Below are 22,417 nucleotides of genomic sequence, written 5' to 3'. Positions count from 1 at the left end.
CTGGGTTTTTTCACAGTGCTTTACTTTAACTCTCACATCACTATGGAGAGAAGTCAGTCTCTCTGAGAGGAAGTCAGTCTCTTATGATGGATTTATTTCTTTGACCTGCAGGGTCAGTGTGGCTACATGCTGTTCAATGCTGTTTGGCTTCACATTCACGAAGCACCAGGCAGCTTTTTGTAGGCATCTAAAAGACGCTGCATTTACTCAAAAGTTCGCCTTGTATACCAACAAAGCCTGGACACCCATTCAGCTGCATTTCTAATCCGATATTTTAGAATCAAATCGACTGCTTTCACATATACAAATATACATACAACTGAAGACAGCAAGTCACATTTATTGACATAGTGGTTTACACAATACAGAAGGTTTCAACGCATCTTCACATTGATAAATAGGAAAATTACAATGTTAAGGCCCATTCACACCAAGGACAATAACTATAAAGATAACTATAACATTAGTGTGCACACCAGACGATATCATTTTGTTTATTAAGCATGTGCTGCTGTTGTCGTCTGCCGCTTTGAAGTCTGATTGGCTGTCAATGCTTTTATCATTCAACAGCTGGAAAAAAAATCGAAATTGTTCTGAAAGTGATTCCAACGATATCGTTTCTCCGTGCCGTAATCGTTATAATTGTGGTATATGGACTCAGCTATTCTTTAATATTTAGAATAATAACGTTTTGCTAGTGTGGACACTATATAGTTATCTTTATAGTTATCATCCTTGGTGTGAATGAGCTTATAATGTAAATTTTTTTTTATAGAAATCAATTTAAGCTGTAAAGCACTTTATAGAAGACAATAATGTCAAATTCAGCTCAATGTTGATTCAATTCAACTGTAAGGATCTCTAAAGAAGGCATAAGCTGCATCCCAATTCATGTACTTGTACACTATTCTATGATGTTTTGTAGTATGAATAGAGCGAGTGTGTCCACACTAAAAATTGAAAATTAAAAAGTGTACTTTAAAGCAACACCAAGGAACTTTTCCTCTGCGGTCGCCCTACAGGTTGGAAGCGGAATTGTCCATTACCGCTGTCGTAAATAATTTAACCTACGCAGTCTACTGTCGCACGTGCACTTTCGCTGTTTATCCAGCACCGGCTTTAGGAATCAACAATGGCCACAGACAAGGTAGAGTATGATGCATGATTTTATGAAAGACATCACAAACGAAGAAAAACTATGTATGCCGTAAAGCAGTCAAATTTTGTAGTTCTTTTTGTGCTCCGGTTACTACCCGAACCCCGAAGTTACATATAGTGCCAGTAAAACCACGTCAGGCTATGGCAGACGTGTCATTTAACCTATCGATGTACCATGACAAGGGTCTTGGAAATATATTATGAAGGTTGAAAAACTACATAGTGTTACTTTAAATACCGGATGATGCACTTAATTAACCGAAAAGTGTGGAATATTGGACACTTCTTGCACTCAACCGTCGCAGCTTTAATTACATAGTGGAGGGGGACGGGCATCAGACTCCAATGTTGAGTGAGAAAAAAAACTTCTAAAATTCCTACACTACACGGTTGAGTATAGTGCGTCATTTAAGACACTACTATAGTGTCATTGGGCAGTGAGCTGACTGGTTTTTAGTCAGTATCATTCGGATTGCAGTGACACCACTGAATGAACAAAGTATGGAATTCCTGAAGCAGAGCGAAACATGGATTTGGAGAAGGGCACCTGAAAGGCAGCCTCATATCTTTTGAATCTGGCTGGAGGCCCAGGCTTTGGCTGCACTCCAGGTGACTGCGGATCCGGGGGCTGCTTGACCCTTCGCTGTCACTCACTCTGGGAAAGAGCGGAAAAGAAAGCGAGAGGGAGACGGAAGGCCGGAGGAGAAAAAGAGCAGAAGGACAGGAGATTCTCTTTCAGGGGCCCTGAGAGATGAGAGTTTAATTGGCCATCGATCCATCAGTAGGACCTCTGGCTCCTGCACCCACTTAATGATTGGCCATGACGTCAGCCTAAATACTCACACTAATGAGTGACTTCCCACACAAACTCCCCCTGCCCATCCCCGCTGCAGGAAAATAATTCCCGACCAGCTCTAACCTTTCAACAAAACGCTTCTCCAGACCACCAGCTATGCGGCGAACACAACAAATACAGCGCTTCGGAAAGAGTGTGCATTCCTAATGGCCGTTTTACTGAAATATTGTTCGATTACGCATCATTTATTTGATCAAATATTCAATGGAGTAATATTGTGAAATATGATTACAATTTCTATTTGAATATATTTTAAAATGTAATTTATTTCTGTGATCAAAGCTGAATTTTCAGCATCATTACTCCAGTCTTCAGTGTCACGTGATCCTTCAGAAATCATTCTAATATGATGATTTGATGTTCAAGAAACATTTCTTATGACCAATGTTGAAAGCAGTTGTGTTGCTTCATATGTTTGTGAAAACTTTGTGGAAACTGGCATTTTCAGGATTTTTTTTTTTTTTTTTGATGAATAGAACAGCATTATGTTGTTAGTCACTTTTGATCAATTTAATGCATTCTTGCTGAATAAAAGTATTATTATTATTTTTTTTATAATCAAATATAAACAGATTTATCTTGTATTGATCTCCCCTTTTCAAACTGATGCATTATTAAAAGGATAGTTCACCCCAAAATAAAAATTCTGTCATAATTTAGTCAGCCTCATGTTGTCCCAAACCTGTATGACTTACTTTCTCCTTCAGGACACACAAGAAGATATTTTGAAGAATGTTAGTAACCAAAAAGACCTCCATATTTCAAATAATATCTTCTTTAATGTTCCACAGAAGACAAAACAAGTCATACAGGTTCAGAACGACACGAGGCCGAGTAAATGAAGACAGAAATTTAATTTCCTCCCTATAAGCCTAATGTCAGACTTTACGTGGTTCATTCTTGAGAAACAGTATTTTTTGTGCCACCCATCCAAACAGATTGATGTTACACAGAACTCTTGATGTGTTTGACCAAAGCTCCTTTACTTCTTGTACTAAACAAAGCCATTGAACATGAAAGGCTGTTCACACACAAGTCTCACTCATGCAGAGGGTTTGGGTGGTTGATGCAGATTCCTCCACAGATATCTTGATAATGATTTACAACGTTCTACACATTTCTTCCAGCTTGTGTGTTCGCATATTTAATATTTTGGCAAAGTTGATTAAAAGCATATAGAGTAGTACAGTACACTGTGCCCAATATAAATCCATATTTAAACCCATCCATAAAACTTCCAGAAAGAGGTTTACTGCAGATTCACCGGGTCTACTGATAGTGAACTAGAAAACCTCCAAATGCTTGTTTTGAATGGATATTTCTGCATAGATATCTAGATTCACATCCTTGGGTATATACAAACCAAACATTTAATGAAGAATTCGTAATTGTCAATCGTGACAAACACTCGAAAAAATAAGCTGTTGAACGAACTTAATTAAATTAAGGAAAGCTTTTCCACAAAAATGAATTAGATTTTTCCAACAAAATCTAATTTGTTTGAAATTATTTGTTAATCTTGTTGTATGAACTTAAATTAATTTAGTCATTCCTGCTAGATAAAGTTGTGTCAGGTTGACTATATTTAATTTTTGCCCTGCCTAAAATCGCCAACATTATAATTTTGGCTAATTTGACTCTACAGTTATTTCCAATGATAGGAGCTACTAGTGTTCAGTTTAATTAAAACCACTTTTTTACAGAGTAATATTGAATATTACTTATGCAGGTCTGCAAATGAGGTTTAATGCATAGAGTATATTGAGCGCCCACAGCCCTAAACTAATCAGTCACCACTCTTCTGCATAATGGTAACCACAAAATTCAAAAACATTACAGAAAGTCTTCTAAGTTTCTAACATTACTGAATATTAAATATTAACATTAACTAACAACATCTTTCCATTTACAGAAAAACAAATAAAATAACACTTTAATCCCTAAATTTACCCTCCTAATGCAGTCCCTTGCAAAGCATGCTGGGAACTACAGATCCACTGCCCAGTTAGTTGTCAACAAAAATGATTCATGTAGTTTTCTCACAAATTAATTAAGTTAACTTCAGTTTTAAATATATTAGGTTGATTGAACACAATTAAATTAAGTTGTGATAAAATATTAAACAATTGTGTTACTCTTGCTTATTTTAATTAATTAAATTTAACAAGAGGCAAAAGTTAATTTTTTGAGTGAAGATTGAGAAGACTTGAATACCTTATTTAAAATGGCATACACATGGAACAATATTTATAAAATATATAAATAAACACTAACTCCATTAAGAGTAATTGATTACCCATTTTATTAGGATTGAGACAACATCACAGAGTTACCAAATGAAGACGATACACTTCGAAAAGGAGCCTCATCATCTCTCAGAGCTGAAACACACTGAGGTCAGACAGTGTAAGTTGATGACCAAAGCGTTCAAGATGATGCACACTTAAATCTGCAGGGTCGAGTTTGTAGTGTTGTCTAACACATAACGTAGATGGCGCAAATGTCGAGGGCAGACATTAGTGTTTGTCGACTAAACTGTGCTTCCATCTCTGTGCTGTTCAACCAAAATGCCTTGGCATTAAGATAAATCCTCCGGCGTCTTGCACGGAGTGAAGAGTTGTCATGCACATGAAAGGAGCCGGCACAGTGTTCTAGACCTTAAAGGCAGACACAGCTTATATGTTTTGACATCTCCAAAATCTCCTGCCTTAGATCAAGACTAAGGAAAGAGGTTTAGAGATCATCCCTAGGAACCATCCGAGGGACTCCCTAATATTCTAGCCCCTCTCTAAAGTATTTAGTAAAATGCATCTTTTTGAAGTTGCATTTGCAGGCAAAGTAATCTCAGGAGAAATGTTGAGAGATTTCACCGATCCAACGACTGACAACCGGTAAACTTCAGTCAATCAAACAAAGTGGTAGATGATGATGAAAGTTGAAGTGTGACGGAAAGAAGTGCTAAGCTCACAAATGCAAAGTCCCTGAGAGATGTTGGGGACCCCTGACCCACACACGTACACACCAGTCACTATATGACACCAAATAAAAGCTAAAACTCGCCTGAATCGGAGGTGGTTTTAGTATTGGATATGCACACAGACAGCTGGACTTAAGCATTAGTACGATTTGTGGCTTTAATTCAAACATCCTCGACCCTCATTTTGGTCACATTGAAAAATTATTTTATATTTAGACAAAAAAAAATTAAGACAAAATGGTAACTTGCGTACGTAAAACCATTTTTATGGACAATGGAAAGTTTACGCTCAAGAACATTGTGGGGCCATTGGCTTAACATTTACATCAATTCACTGAGAACAAGAACGTGGACGATACCTAACTAATACTCTTAGGAGGGACCACTACAAAAATGAAGCATGAAGGGTAATGTTTCCAGGGTCCAGATTAGCAGACAGGGACTAAGGAGCAGGAAATGGCCACACTGTGAGCAGGAACACAGGTTCAGTGCTAATCACGCCATGAAATGGGCCCCACATTAGCTGGAAATCAATGGGGACTGGGGGTCTGGAATGCATGTTGTGGAAGAATTAGAAAGGAGAAATGAGTGGGGGTTTACATCTCATCTCATAGCAAGTGGAGGGCGTTCATGAGGATAAACTATTTTTAATCATTGCAGATGAACTACGTTTTATTCTGAAGGGCACATTTGTTTGGATTTGTGAGGTTTTAGATGTTCTTTTAGTGTTTCCCTTTGTTGATGCTTTCGTTGTGATCAGAGCCCCGTATAAAAAGTGGAGGGAGGGAGGGGAGAGTGAGACAATGAATAACTCCATTCTCCTCGTCCTCTGTTTATCCCGCCCATCTATTGGTCTACGTCTCTCCCCCCTCCTCACGGAGGGGCTGCTGTTAGCAGCGGGTCTCATAGATGCCACTGCGGCCGATGTAACGCACCCATTTGATGACATCATGGTCGCTGTAGTTCAGCTTCGGCTCGAAGACCTTCAGGTAGCGCACTTTCAGTCCTGACGGAGCAAAAGGTACCTGGAAAGGGACAGAAAATTCACACTTAGCTTGGTTAAACAGAGACTGCCTAAAGAAAATCATCCATCTAAAGACAACATTTCTAAACAGAACACGGTAACACTTTACAATAAGGTTTCATTTGTAAACATTAAGATTAATCAATGCTGTATCTCAGGATTTACTAATACATTTTTAAGATTAAAAGTTGTATCTGTTAACATTATTCAATGCACTGTGAACCAATTTTTATTGATTAACATTAACAACGGTTAATAAATTATGAAAAAATATATATTATAACTGATGATCATATGAGACATTTTTGTACAGTGTTACCCCAAACTGGTATACTATTGTTTCAGCATAACTAGTGTGCCAGTTAACAGAACAAGAACAAACATTTCCAATCCATTTTTAGAGAATATGCTGTTGTAGAATAATCACAGAGCATCCTGAACAAGAAGTGTGTTTTAAGTCAATGTCGGCATCATGTATGAAAGAGGTTGGGGTTCTTCAGGGATTCAAGCTGACCTCAAAGTTCATTGAGATGGGTGGGCGAGCCCACTTCTTTTTGTCATTAGTGGGTAGCAGCTCAATCTCAGCGCTGATCTGAGACTCCTTCATACCAGCCATTCGCTTGATCCTACAAAAGAAAAAACAACCAAAATCAGCTCCATGCAAAGCATTGCAGGCCATTGATATTCAACACCTTTTTGATCAATCAATTCACATGGCTTTTCCAGTTGTTCGTGAGTATTTTTAAAGAGGGCATGAAATAAATTCACCCTATTTATTTTCTAAATGCATGTAATAGACCTTAGTGTGAAACATTCGTTCATGTACATTTCATTTTTTAAGAAAACTAACCTCGTAATTTTTATCAAAATGACATTACTGGATCTTCTTGTGAAAACATACGTAGGATCATTTAGTCGCTTAAACCCGCCCCTGCAAGCTCACGTTCACATCTCAACATCCAATCAACAACTGATCCAAGAAACCAAGTCCATGCTCTACATTTTTTCTTATTCAATTGTCCGTTACACACTACAATGTACATCATAACATGGAAGTAAAGATCTGCCGCAATCTCATCACGACTTAAAGACAATTTTGATAAGGAATTTCATTTATATGTCAGGAACCAATCCTTGGAATTAATATTTTTATATGATTCTATTAATTATTGTAAGGACGGGCGGATGGATGGATTAAATACAATAATTTTCCTGACTTACGGTCCTGAAACAAACTTAAAATTCTCCACTATTCTCAGGTTTTCCTTCACAGTTGGAGCACAGTTTAATACATCTTGAAGCAAGTTTGGTTTTTATCAAATCTTCACTCAAGGTAAAACTAAATAGTGGGGAAATATAATGTGTTGTCAGACACAACACAGGCAAACTTTATTTCTGCATGTAATTTTCAGTGGGATATGAAACCGAACATTTTGAGGGTGATGTGAGAATGGCCTGATCCCTGTTTACCTTGTCAAGTATTGATTACTTTATCCCAGACACTGAAACAAATGTCTCACCATCTGCACAGGGCAAAACTCATGCCAAAACAGATGAAAATGCAAATGAAGATAATGAACTTATACAGGTGCTGAGATAAAAAAACTCAAGCCGTACTTCCAAACAATGGCGTTCTCACTGGCTTTGTACTTGGCTTTTCCCTTCATACAGATGACCTGAACCCCACTGGTGTTAAGTGGAGTAGGAATGCGCACCTGTAGAGACACAACCGTGATTTACACAACATGTACAACCAATATAGCACGTCCATCTGTCATTTTAAAACTAATGAAGGTTATTTCTGCTGTACGTCTAACCTCTATCTTCTGTGCCAGGAGGGAGGGCTTGAAGTTGGACTTGATCACCACCTTTACCTCCAGCTTGGTGCGGCCCACCTCACGGACCAATGGGATTACGCGGAAGGGGAGGATGATGTCTTTAGTGGTGCGGTACCTGAGACAAGGCCACTGTCATTGTGTGCTTGCGGATGTGTGTCACACAGCACAGACATACACGTGCACACACTCTTCACTGACCTCATGAGCTCATACTCTCCGTCGGGAGGGATGAAGCTAATACTGCGCTCGGAGTCAAACTTGCTGAGACGGACACACTGGTGGAACGTGCAGTCATCGATCGCTATGGACTGTTTCCCACTGCAGCAGGGGACACAGAGGAGAGAGACACAACGATGAAGCAATGAGCAGACTGCAGAGAGACCACACACACACACACACACACACACACACACACACACACACACACACACACACACACACACACACACACACACACACACACACACACACACACTACTCATTAAGGGTGGGTGGCATGATGGTATACTGTGTGACGGTAGAAAAGTGCCAACTGGTAGAGATTTTGATATAACGCAAGACATATATTTAGATGGCTACTAGTGAAGGGCTAATTTATGTGTTAAAATGTTAGTGATGAATAATGAATAATGTGAAAATACAAAGTGTGACGTGTCCCAAACAAGTCAAAATGTGTTAAGATGTGTTAGGCACAACAAAAGGTGGATTTTTAGATCGTTTACGATGTAAAGCAACCTCGCGACTTAGTGCATTAATTATTGTAATTATAATTCTATAGAGATTTTAATTTGTTATGTGGAGTACTTTATAACATTTTGAACTTAGTCAAATTTGTTTTGTGTACTTGCGTCGCATAATGTGACAGTTTGTTACAGTAACAACCGAGTAAATGTTCAAGATCCGAAATAAATTATTTTTCATTCAGTGAATCATCAAAAAAACAAGTTTTATTCAATATCTAAACCAGGTTACACTTTATTTAAAGGTGTCCTTGTTACAGAGTATTTTTTTTGATGATATTATTCTCCACATTTCACATTTAAGTACAGAGTAATATTAATTGACAGTGTATGCATGTGTTTGGTGCATGCATGTAATTACAGTAAATACATGTAACATGTGTAACAAGGACATAGTAAAAAAAATGTTTTCTAAACCATTTTACTTGATTTCCATTAAAAATAAATATACTACCACTTCAAAAGTTTTGAGGTCGATAAAGGTCTCTTATACACACTAAGGCTGTATTTATTTAATTTAAAATAATAATAATAATAATAATAATCAGTAAACAGATATATTGTGAAATATTATTACAATTTAAAATAAATATTTTTCCATTGTCATTTATTTTAAAATAAATTACATTTTATATCCAGGATACAAAGCTGAATTAAGCATCATTACTCCAGTCTTCAGTGTCACATGATCCTTCAAAAATCATTCTAATATGCAGATTTGCTGCTCAAGAAACATTTCTTATTATTATCAATGTTGAAAACAGTAGTGCTGCTTTATTTTTTGTGGAAACTGTGATGCATTTCCCCCCCCAAGAATAAATAGAACGTTCAAAAGAAAAGCATTTATTTTAAATCTTTTGTTACATTATAAATATATTTTCTGTCGCATTTGATCACTTAAATGCATCCTTGCAGAACAAAAGTATTCATTGCTTTCAAAAATATCATACTGACCCTTAAACTTTTGAATGGTAGTGTATATTGTAATACATACAGTTACTAGATTATGCAAGATTTTGGTCATACCGCCAACCTCTATTACCCATAATGCACAACATCATGTCTTTTATACTGCCATTATGTTGGGAAGGGTGTTTGTTTCTAGCACTGTGACCACAACAAAACTGCAAGATCTGTGATTTGCCGATAACAGATAAGAAGAAATAAAGCCTTATGCTGTGGTCAGAGGCGTTGTGGTCAGAGGGGTGACAAGGAAAGATATCAACTTTAACACAAACTCTAATGAGAGTGGCTATCAGTTCAGGTCAGAGGTTCTTCAGTCAAACAAGACAGGGGAAAGACTGTCGGTATGAGACAAGACAAATGAACTACAGAAAAAGCTACGCTCCTTCACTTAAAGCTGCTAAACACCTCGCTCACATATCAGGAGGCAAAAGCAGTGTCATCCCATGCAAAAAGATCATCTTTATAGAGACGTTTGATGGCATGACACAAAGATAGCGGACAAACAGCTGAGTGAAGGTGATAGATCAGGTGATGTCCGGAGTGAGAGTTACACTACCTGCCTCCCAACTCACTGTAGTCCAGCGGGAGAGAGGAGAGAGGCACAAAAAATAAAGGGCTAAAACAAACGGCACCTCAAAACATTCCTCAGTAAAGATACAAATACCTACCAGCACAAAAGGCAACAGGGAGAGAGAGAGAGAGAGAGAGAGAGACAGAGAGAGAGAGAGAGAGAGAGAGACAGAGAGAGACAGAGAGAGAGAGAGACAGAGAGAGAGAGAGAGAGACAGAGAGAGAGAGAGAGAGAGAGAGAGAGAGACAGACAGAGAGAGAGAGACAGAGACAGAGAGAGAGAGAGAGAGAGAGAGAGAGACAGACAGAGAGAGACAGAGAGAGACAGAGAGAGAGAGAGAGAGAGAGACAGAGAGAGAGAGAGAGAGAGACAGAGAGAGAGAGACAGACAGAGAGAGAGAGACAGACAGAGAGAGAGAGAGAGAGAGAGAGAGAGAGAGAGACTAAGATGGTGTGTTACAGAAAATAATGGAACCAGGGAGAACGAATTTGCTCCACGTGAGACTTCCTGTAATTATCGTGGTCAAATGTTCTGCACTTCATGGCATATCTTACCTTTCAGCACTTTTGTACTTCTGGGTGCTGATTAGGCTTTAACAAAAATTATGCTGAGAAGGATGCTATAATCAAAATATGATTATAGCATATCCTATAAATGATTTAGTCCTTAAAGTCGACATGAAATGGCTTTACTTCAACAAAGTGATGCACTTCCATGTAAAACATTCAACAGGATTTACTTAGTCAGGAATTGACTGTACAGTGAAAAGTTCCTATTCTTAGACGTTACACACTTATAGGAATGACCACATGGAGGGCAAAACTAAGTTTTTCTCTACTTCCCAGCCGGTTTGTACTAAACAAAAGACTTAACTCAGTACACATCTTATTGATGATGCTTATTATATACAGGCAAGCATATGAATGCTACACGCTAACTTCCATGTTAAGAGTTTTCCCATAGAAAACCATGATAAAGAATGTGCTTAATATGGCCTAATGCATTAAGACAGTAATATTAGAGGACCAAATTCAGTACACACCTTATTAATAAAACATGCTATTGTAAAGGTAAGCAGATCAACCCAAAATATGAACAGAGTTCAAGTTTAACATTAAGCATTTTCTATTGATGTAAAATTAATTTTTTTAGTCATACTCTGAATTCATGCTTGCCTGTATATAGTATGCATCATCAATAAAGTGTATATTGAATTTGATATTATAACATCACCGTCTTAGTACATTAGGGCATGTTAAGTGTTTTTCACATTAAGTGTTTTAGGATGTCCTGCTGTTTTTAGTGATTGAAATACTGCAGCAGGAGCTGAATATGGATCGCAAGTGCCCAAAACTTGCAGTCTGTTCACATATCTTTGTTTTTGAGAGGTGATCTAAATATTCGTGGCTTGAAACGCATGAAAAATGTACAGGCCTAGGCCTAGTTCAGTGAATGGTTTACCCTCCAGGTCTCTGCGCCAGTCACATGACTGACAACTATAACTATTTGACAGGTGGTTGCAGGGGAGGGATTGAAAAATATATAAAAAATACAGGTGAAACTCGAAAAATTAGAATATCGTGCAAAAGTTCATGTGTTTCAGTAATTCAAATTAAAAGGTGAAACTAATATATTTAGTATATATAACTATATACATATGCATGATTTTACTTTTCAGAGGGCCGGCGACATTTCTGTATTTAAAATCCTTTTTTTAATTGACTTTATGTAATATTCAAATTTTCTGAGATTTTTAATTTGGGGTTTTCATAAGCTGTAGCCATAATCATCAAAATTATAACTTTTGCACGATATTCTAATTTTTTGAGTTTCACCTGTATATATCAGCAGTGCAGTGTTACTTGTTAACTCTTTTTATTGTTTTATTCAGGTTCTCAAATGTGGGTTTGTGAACCTCTAGGGTCTCATTATAGACCTGCAGGAGGTTTGTGAAATAGAGATACAAATGCTAATGCTAGATTCAATTTAATTTTTTTAAAGTAGAATTTTACATGGCAGTTAGTAAATAAAAAACAACAACCTCTCGTTCAACGGTTTACTCACCACAGCATTCCTCATATTTCCATACGAGTGTGATCCAACTCACCTCTTGCCTGTGTCATCAGTAGTGCCACCTTTGCCCTGCTTGTCGATGACAATCTTGTCGTTCATGCCGAACTTGCATTCTGGCATTCCACTCAGGTAGCTCTTCATCACCACACGCCCTGACACATGGGCACTCAACACCTGACCTGCACACAGACGCACAGAATACAATCACTATCGCCACCGCTATATCACCCTGTAACCCAAGGCGCTTACTGAAGCGAAGTACCTGGATGAGAGACCTCCTGGGAAAACTAGGGTGGTGCTGGGAGAGGTGTTAGTGAGGCTAGCAGGGGCCCCAGTTTAGTGACGGGGACACTTTACTGTAACAAGCACCATTCTTCGGATAAGACGTTAAACCGAGGTCCTCACTCTCTGTGGTCTTTAAAAAAAATCCAACAGCACTTCTTGTAAAGGCAAAATTCTGGCCAAATTCCCTCCATTGGCCCTTATCAATCATGGCCTCCAAATAATCCCTATCCACTGAATTGGCTATATCACTCTCTCTCCTCTCCACCTATAGCTGGTGTGTGGTGAGCGCACTGACGCTGTTTTTCTGTGGCAGCCGTCGCATCATGCAACTGGATGCCACACACTGGTGGTGGTTGAGGAGACCTCTGATATGATTGTTAAGTGCTTTGGGGTGTACAGCGCTACATAAACGCCTCATTCATTCTTCATTCATGTGCAGTTTCATTACACAGAGATGGATGATAGTAAAATTAGTAGTACTGTAATTCTCAACCATGAATGTATTGTAACTATTTGGCCAGTAGAAGACAGGAACACTCACCCTGAGGTGACATCAGCAAGTTCACACTTTCCAGAACATCCAGGAAGAGTTCATTACGGCGATATTTGATGCCTTCGCGTCTCCAGCCGATCTGTCCAGTCACCTGACTGGTAATCTGAGACTGCTCCTCTTTCGTCTGAGAGGAACGTGCAAAAAAACATTAGCACAAAAAACAAGCCAGAAAATTTGTATACTACACATTATGAGGTGTCATGGAAAAATATAATTGAAAATATAAATGTGAGGTATAAAGCGCTGCAGGGATGACACTTTTGTAGACCAAAAACTGGAAACAATTATAATTTTAGCACTTCTGGCTCCATCGTCCTGAAGTCAATGGGTTTGTTGAATGGGATTTTGGTTAAACGCCTGAAGTAAGGTCTGTGATGAACACAAGCTCAAAATAGTTTTGTGTTTTATTCAACATCATAAAATACACAACCTTGTGGTTTTATTTAAAGCTTCTAAATGGGACTATAGAGATTGTCGGGGACATTAAAAGTCATCACATCGAACAGGTGAACTCATCTACTCACAAGCCGCTTTCACAGCCCCGTATTTATAATTGGCCCTAGCAAACTATTATAACTCGACCTTTCAGGGAATGTTTTTTTAGATAAAGAGTTGCCAGAAGCGTAATGGTGGTGATGTCATGTGACTGCAACAAACAACAGTTGAACAGATTCACACACTGTCACATCACGCACCTGCAGCGCTTCTGTGAAGAGAGAAAAACAAAGTACAATCATACATAATAAATGAGCAAAATATAATTCACTTAAATTAACATATTAACAAAATAAAAGAAAACAAAACTGCCACAATTAGTAGGCTATATGCTGAGTTTTGGTGCAATTTTGTGACGGACGAGGATGATGTTTTACACGGATATTGGAACACGAGTGAAGTTCAAAGCCTAGTTTATATAGATAAATAATAGTTCACATCCAGATACAAGCGAATATGGAAACATTTGGATTTGTTCCGAATGAGCGAGGTTGTCTATGTGAGCCCAACACAGGTTTAATTTAAATGCTTTAAATTAAATTTGTTTTGGATTGACGTTTATTTTTCATTCTCGTTCAGTTCTGAATGCATTTAACGTGAGGGAACCTAAAAAAGCCTCTAGCTATGTTTGTAATCTTTGAAATGCTTGTAAATATTTTGCTTTATTTACCGGTATTTTACATTGATGCAATAATAAAATGCGACTTATATGCAAATTATCTGGGGGGGGTTTCTCTCTCAAAAACACAATTTTATATATAGGCTATAGCATATTTTCAACCTTGCAGCCGTTTTTTAACCGTAAGTATTAATCAGTCAAAATTCTTACTGTCAGTTAACCAGTTAATTATGAGCATCCCTATTGTGTTCACCTGTGAAGATGACGAAGAATTGTGTAATAACGTGCAAGTCATTTTCTGCAACAATCCAAAAGCCAATGGAAAAATCCCATTGGGGTTTTATTGAGGGAACCAGAGTGATGCTAACTTCCAGGCTGGCCTACAAAAAATGCCACTACTGAACTCTAGAACTGTAAAAGAATAACTGTGCTTACATGATGCTGGACGCGGTGAGTTACAGGTCATCAGTCACGTGGTGAGCGGTTATGTGAAGAGGAGGGTTCCAAAAACATTAACACACATTTCAGTTTCCACATGGTTCAATAAAGGCTGTGCTCCATAAACTCAGATTTCCACACTTCTGCTAAAGGTACGTTAACGGTGTCAATTTTCATAAAGCATATTACAAAACCAAATGAACCATATCCTGGTGTGTCAAGCAGGACGTACCTGGCTCTTAATACCCTGTTGAGTAATGAAGGTCTTTAAGGCTCCGGTCTCAGAGTTCTGGGGGTACCCAAAATCCAGGATCTCTATAGTGAGGCCAAAGAGAAAAACTATGAGTATGTGTTGTACTAATACAGCAGCATTGCTCTTCAAGTCCATGAAGAGGATCATGGAGGATCTTCGCCTCAACCTTATTGAACTTCATAGAAGATTATTTTATGGAAGGTTCGAGGGTTTGTGTAGAATTGGAAGCAAGAAGAATACCGCTGTTTCTAGAGCACACATCGGGCCATGGCACATCTGCGGTTTAAACAAAACTCAAAATCATTGAAGAGAGACTTTTAGACCTTTAAACTATAATGCACTAATGCTTATATTTTATATACTTTCCCAGCAATCTGGCTGGAATTTATTCTAAAAATGTGTCATTATTGCATCAGTCCAGTGTAAAGTCTGTCAAGTGAGGTTTTATAGGGAAGGCAAGGGAAGTAAAGTAGCTTAAACAGTTACTGGCTGTCAAAAAAAGAAAAGTCAAAGCAGGAAAGAAAACTATGCTCACCAATCCATGCCATGGAGTCTAAAACATCAGGCATCACAAGGGATTTTAAGGTTATGGTACAATATCAGTCATGACACAGTTCTGTAAAGCTGCTTTATAGCTGAAATTGAAGGCGTTTCATAATTGAATAACTTTGAATTGACACTGTTATTTTCCAGTTTATTACAGTGATGAAGCTGCTGTGAAACAATCTGTAATGTATGAAGCACTCTATAAACAGATGTGAGTTGATTTGAGCTCAAATGCAAATCAACATCAACATCATCCATCTCAGGGCGCAGAGGTCGATGTCTGTCTGTCAGTGCAGTATTTTCTTTAGGCTTCGATTTTCTCGTCAATATCTCAGAAAAATCAAAACCTAAAAAAACAACAGCACAACAGTTGCGGGAGAGTTCGTGTCTGGAACTGGCAAAGAAGTGAACTGCAGTACAACCAACGTTACAGTCAAGCAACACGCAAGGATTACAATGTAAGAATAATTCTGTTGGATGTAAAAGGGAGTCATGTTACCGTCTAGAAGCTCGTAGATCAACACAAAGTTGTTCTTGATGTTCTCCTCGCTGATCTTGCCGAAATAGGCGGTCATGACGTCACACATCTTGTAGAGGAACTCGAACACCATGGCTGCGTTGACATTCTGCTTGGTAACGGCAGCCAGCCAGATGTTGGAGCGCTTGACGTGGAAGAAGCTGGTGCGGGCGATGTTGGTGACGGGCGAGCGCACCTGCTGACGCGCGTGGATCACGTTCACACGGAACGCATCCACCGCATTCCTCCTGCAGAAAGACCAATGGGATGGGGTATCAGTCCATTTGAAGGAATCAGTTGAGTGAATGGCTCAATGATTCGCTCATTAACCGCTCATTGCCGCCACTTTTTGGTGGTTTTAGTTTCATATTAAAGTATCTTTTCAATATTAAAATCATTTCATATATCATCAATTTTTTATTTTTAAAACATCAAAACATTATGCATTTGTAACTGCAGGTTAAATTAATTTATGTCACCTCTGAACTGCATTAAACAGTCTGTTTAGATCTAAATGCCACTTCATTTGCCTTTTTGCATTTCTTCGCCTTTGTCACCATTGGCTTTTGGCTTGCTTAGTTGGGGACATTTAATTTTGTACTACTACAACATTAATTTCCTGTTATCTCTGTAAAACTGCTTTGAAACAATTTTGTATTGTAAAAAGCGCTATATAAATAAAGGTGACTTGGCTTGACTTCAGATGTAGCTTCTGTTTCCTCTGCATTGCAAAAATGGATTTTGTTGATACAGATATCATTTGATTGGTAACAGCCCTATAGTGTCTTATTCTAAATGAATTTATTGAATAAATGTCATAATTTGAGATAGTAAATGGCTACATTTAATTAGATAAGAAAAAAAATGCCCTTATAAAGGTAAAAATGCAGATAAAAGGTAAACTTCTATTTAAACGTATTGGAAAATGTAATTTTTATCACTGCTGCTAAACTAACCACCGCAAAAAATATGAATAATAACAAAAACTTTAGGAGTCAGCTGTTCACGGCAGTCTTAAACCTGCCAAGGTACCAGCACAATAACACAACACACTCAGCAAAATATTGTCTGATCATCGTTATCGACAAAACCCCAGAAAATATTGAGATATTATTTCTGTCAATATCGCACAGCCTTACTACATAGACGTTTTCATCCCCTCTCTCCTCCATCCCAGAGTTCCCTTTCCTCCAGGCATGCTCGACTTGCACACGCACTGCGACTTCATCGAATGATCTCTCTTTCTCACACAGCCCTGCAAGCGTGCATGAACACACACACACTGCGACAGTACGAGTTGGCAGCGATGTACAGACCCACTGTATCCATAGCAACCCTTCTCTGTGCAGACCATGACAAGACGATTGCCTGAATATTCCAGAACGGAACTTCCACACAATCAGAGGGCGTGTTCTAAAACTCCTCTTTATTTGATCTCACTCTCCCCTTTTTCTTTATATCCCTACTGAAAGTGCAGGTGGGGGAAAAAACACATGGGGTCACAACATTTGCGTGCCTTTATTCCCACAGAGCCCAAACAAATGATAGGAGCTTAAAGGAGCACAAAGACAGGAGCTGAAATGAACAAGCACCTATCCCTGATGTTAAAACCTAGATCTACTTCCTGTTGAAGCAATTAAAAACTATTTTCTAAACACACCCACACACACATTTCACAAACCACACCGACTTACCCAATGTCATCACGGTAGACACGGGAGATCAGCACTTCGCCCTTGTGGTTGTAGATGAAGAGTCCTCCGATCATGCTGGTGGTCTTGCTCAGTGTTCACGGGCCATTTTGGAAAACTGAATAAAGAGGCAGAGCCAAGCTGTCAAGTCACTGGGAAGATAATTGACCAATTGCTTTGAGTTTTAAAAAAACATCTTTGAGTTTAAATTAAAAAAAATATAGAAAAAAATATATATATATCCTTAAGGCTTAACAAGAGATTAAAAAAAACTCAACCACAAAGATGCTGAAAACACATGGAGATCTTCCTCTAAGACCCTGCTCCTACAATCCTGTTTAGAAAGACCTAAAAAATACACCTTATCCACAGTATTCCTGCGCCCCATGAAGCTTTGCGCGAATTATGGGTGTAACTTCCGTTAAGCTGTAAACAATCATTGAAAGGCTCGCTCTATGAACGCAATAGGTTTAAAAGTGTCACAATGAGATGACATTAATCTACTCACCCTTCAACCATCCAACATTAAAAGGACATTTTAAAGTGTAAAAGCATCAACAAGGTACTTTCAACAGACCAAATAACACTAAAAGCGCGAGTCTTTGGTTAAATAAAAAAATAGTTACCTTAATCAAAAATGTTCATTAACTTCAGCATAACGTGATACTATTTCAAGGTAATTTCCATCATTTTGACAGATTATAAATTGCATTTACCTGTGAAAACAAACCTGGAAAGAGACGTGAGGATTTTGAGGAGAATAACGAGAGATTTTTCAAGCATTCCAGTGAATTATTAATGGAATATATTGTAAATTAAATTTGGGAGAACAGACCACAAATGTGCAGTATATGTTGTCCTTTTTCATATTTCATACAGCGGATTGCAAAAGGAAAAAAGAAAATCATCATGAGGAAAAGAAAGCAGCGACTGAAAAGAGCTCTTGCCATAGATGTTCTTGTTATAAAATGTCACGTTAAAATACCAAGTATAATGTTATTCTCATGATATCTGACAATAAATCATGAAAGAAAATTGACAGGTCATCCAGTCAAAACTGACGGATCAGCTTTATTTGTAGGACAACCTTATGATTTGAAATGATTCGTTTCAACCTATTTTAATGGAAGTTCCTCAAACCGGAAGTGCCACCCATAATTCAAAACGCAGTAAGGTCGTCAGGAATAAGGTGGATAGTAATCAAGCTACTGAAAAATCCAGTCTAAATGAGCATACCGCACCAACATAAATGCAAACGTTCTTTCATCAGATCGTATGTAAAAGCGTGTATGTGATTAAAGCAATAGTTCAACCAAAAATGAAAATTGCACCATCATTTTAGCCACTCACCTCAAGCCATCCTAGATGTATCTCTCAACTCTCTTGTGAACGCGCATACGGCCTTTGCCAGAAGCCAGCGATTATTGTTTATAAAGTTTTAAATATGTATATCTTTCTTAAAAAAAAAACATCGCTTCGCTTCAGAAGGCATTTATTAATCCACTGGAGCCGTATGGATTACTTTTATGATGGATGGATGCGCTTTTTTGGAGCTTCAAAAACTATTCACTCCCCTTATAAAGCTGGGAAGTATTTGTAGCTGAAGCTACACTTGAAGCTGTTTGTATTTAGACAATGATGATGAAAAATGACTGAATTTTCAATTTGGAGTGAATCTCTGTAGAGCTTCAAGAAGACCTCAGAATTACAAACTAATGTACCAACCCTGCCCTCAAACTCATTTACCAGACCAATGCTTAACCCAATTAAGCCTATTAAATTATATTTGATACATCAACTTCTAAGACCACTTAACTTATCAATATAATCTAAACCTTGCTGACAAAAAAATACTACATGCCTTGCCTTCTAATTGATAGTTCTTTTCTAGCAAGTAAAAGACTTTTAGTATAATTGGACCCAACCCCCCTCCCCCCCTCATTGATTTACATTACAAGCTATAGATATAAAATATTTCATCTTACTTTTTGGCCATATAAATGCCAGCATTTGCACCAAATTGCATATTTTCCCTCAGTTTTGTCCACTGAATTAAATGAAGGTGATTTTCTCCTACTCGAGTATGAGATCCATATTCTCATAATATCACACTATAACAGGTATAAAAGCCTGATGTATCAAATATGATACAAAACATGCAAACTTTTATGTTTTGTATAAAGGTTCAATATTTTACTATTATTTCATGTCAGGCTTTACAGGGTTAAAGTGCCATTTCCTCAGCCACTGACACTCATCTCTCTGGATGACAGGACCCCAGCCATTGAACAAAGTGGAAAAATAACAGGAACAGAAAACAGCTGTTGTAATTCTAAACCAAAATAAACCTAAACATTATGCTGGCGTAACCACTGAAATAAATTGAGTGATATTAATATACCGTGAGTCCTTGTACTAAAGATTACAACCCACTCGACACAACAACATTAGTAATTGTTACTGGGACACCACCAGTTACAGTGCAATATGAATATATTAGAATATTCATTCGAACATGATGCATATTTTGATGATGATGTCATTCTCAGCTCCATTGCAACCATCATGGCTGCTGATGGAAAAATAGAAGAGTTCACATGGCAATGCTGGCCGGGATATTATTAATATTTCTATTATTTTCCATAATGATTTTAATCGATATGTAATAATCTGCCGCGTCCATCATGTTTGAGGATGGAGCCTCAGAACAGCCCACTGCAGACTGTCTGTCTAAGACACTAATAAACAAACACATTCAGTCCACTTTACATATTATAGTTTTATTATGAAAAACAATTATTTAATGTAAAACGTTTGTCTGAAATAGACGCAATTGATTAATGTAACGTTAGAGTAGAGGTAACGTTATGTGACGCTAGCCACAGCTCTTCCCATTCAAACGCACAGACATCACGATTTTAAACGTATTATGTTTTCTTTAAATAACGGATCCCATTTAATCCACGTTATTCATTTAACACGTTTCCATTAGTGAATAACGTTATAACGTAAAACACCCCGACTCCGGCTAATTAGCTGGTTAAGCTAACTAACTAGCCCAGCTCGGTTGTGTCACGACTGACCGGACCGGTGTCTTCACTCACTCACACACTCACTCACCTCTGCGTGTCTGTCTCGGTGTCTACCTCCGGACCGGACCGAACCGGCTCAGCTCAGCAGAGACAGAAGTGTTCGGTTCTGACCGAAGCTCAGAGTAATTTAGAGTATTTGCTGTTTTAGGATGCGGTCACCCTTCACTCATGAATCCAAGATGTCGCCCGCTACTCCCTCCCTCTGCAGCCGTCAGCTGACGCGAGCGCGACACACACACACACACACACACACACATACTCGGTTTCTTCGTGGGGACTCTCCATGATAAACACAATGGTTTTTATACTGTTAAAAACATATTTATACTTTACACTATTCTATTATTCTATCCAATAAACACTAACCCTACCCCTAACACACACGCACACACACACTTTCATGATTTATGGGACTTAGACATAATGATTTTATACTGTACAAACTATATTCTATATTATATACCCTAAACCTACACATCACAGAAAACTTACTACATTTTTTACATTTTCAAAAAACTTAAGTTAGAATGACTTATAAGCTGTTTTCCTCATGGGGACCAAAACATTTATTTAGATTGGCCTATTGCCATTTTAGTGGACACACACACACACACACACACACACACACACACACACGTTGGTTTCATGATATGACCGAGGCTGGGCATCGATACACTTCTTTTTCTTTCTTTCTTTCTTAATGGAGGGTTGCGTAGCCTATAAAAAGTGCATTATGCCTTTCATGCGGACTGAGGTAATGTTATTTGCTGAACTTCAACCTTAAAGTGAGTTGTCAACCTCCGCAGAAGAAAATAAGGTCATTCAGGTTAAAGGGACACTCCACATGTCATTTGAGATGTAGATAAGGCAGGTAACAAACAAAATCAAAATGATCACAGTGCTTTTGGGGGCCGCTATATGTATGTGTTTAAATAAATAATAATTTAGAAACTAAATAATTAAGTGCTAAATGAAGTTCATCCCTTGTGAAGAATAAGCATGCTTAATTGTATTGAACGTGCATTTGTATTGTAGGCTACTTCAAATCTAAAAAGTATATTTTAAAAAAAAATACACTTACAGATAACATAATATTTTAATTAAATAAAAGTCTCAAGGGAGAGTAGCCTATACACTTTTGTGTCTTAATGCACTTAAGTAAACCTTTTTTTTTTAAAAGAGCACTTTTTTACTTTAATCATTGTTTTAATAATCTTGTGCTTTAAAGTAGTACACTTATTTTGATTTCTAGTGTGTTATTCAATATTACATTTAAATATAATATATTATTTTATGGCCCCATTTCACAGTCAGGGCTTAGATTAGGCCAGGATTAGTTCAATATAGGGCATTTAAGATTTTATAAAAGTTCCTTAGAAAAAAACAACTGATGTGCATCTTGAGACGAAACAGTGGCAGTGACATATTTTAAGATTTGTCAGTGCAAGTTGCTTGGTTAATACGGCTCAAACATGCATTTTAGTCTGGGACTAGGCTCAAGCCTTGTCTGCAAAACCGGGGGTAGAAGTTATTATGAAATTAAATATAAAAAGTTCTAAGTGCGTCAAAAAGGCACTCTTAATTGGATTTAATATAAATTTAAACTATAATATATTTGAAGTTCACACTTTCTTTTAAAGTATGTTATTTCCATAATTACTGTTTTTAAAAGTATGCTAGAGTGTACTTCTTCAACGTTAAAGTTTTGTGTAAATAAACTGGGAA

The 22,417-nt window shown here is 37.8% G+C and overlaps 1 protein-coding gene across 2 annotated transcripts; it reads right to left on the bottom strand.

The window, feature by feature from the left end:
• Positions 1–4,292: 4,292 nt before the first annotated feature.
• Positions 4,293–20,953, bottom strand: ap2m1b (adaptor related protein complex 2 subunit mu 1b). Of its 2 annotated transcripts, none has more exons than XR_013210487.1 (11): positions 20,721–20,920; positions 17,604–17,718; positions 15,892–16,157; positions 14,826–14,908; positions 13,030–13,165; positions 12,220–12,382; positions 8,052–8,171; positions 7,833–7,968; positions 7,633–7,730; positions 6,530–6,641; positions 4,293–6,016 (listed from the first exon to the last, which is right to left on the bottom strand). XR_013210487.1 is itself a non-coding variant. In XM_077248455.1 (11 exons), the coding sequence occupies exons 2-11, from the start codon at positions 17,675–17,677 to the stop codon at positions 5,882–5,884; spliced, it is 1,305 nt and encodes a 434-aa protein (XP_077104570.1). In that variant the 5' UTR covers positions 17,678–17,718; positions 20,721–20,953; the 3' UTR covers positions 4,293–5,881. The 2 variants fall into 2 exon arrangements, 1 of the variants encoding a protein (XP_077104570.1); XM_077248455.1 differs by having other exon boundaries at positions 12,238–12,382; positions 20,721–20,953.
• Positions 20,954–22,417: the final 1,464 nt, after the last annotated feature.

This window comes from Siphateles boraxobius, unplaced genomic scaffold, assembly GCF_051911475.1.
Source record: "Siphateles boraxobius isolate OS27281-9 unplaced genomic scaffold, OSU_SipBor_1 30, whole genome shotgun sequence".
Lineage (NCBI taxonomy): Eukaryota > Metazoa > Chordata > Actinopteri > Cypriniformes > Leuciscidae > Siphateles > Siphateles boraxobius.
Note: the sequence above shows the minus strand (reverse complement) of the source record. Positions and strands in the feature narration are given on the sequence as shown.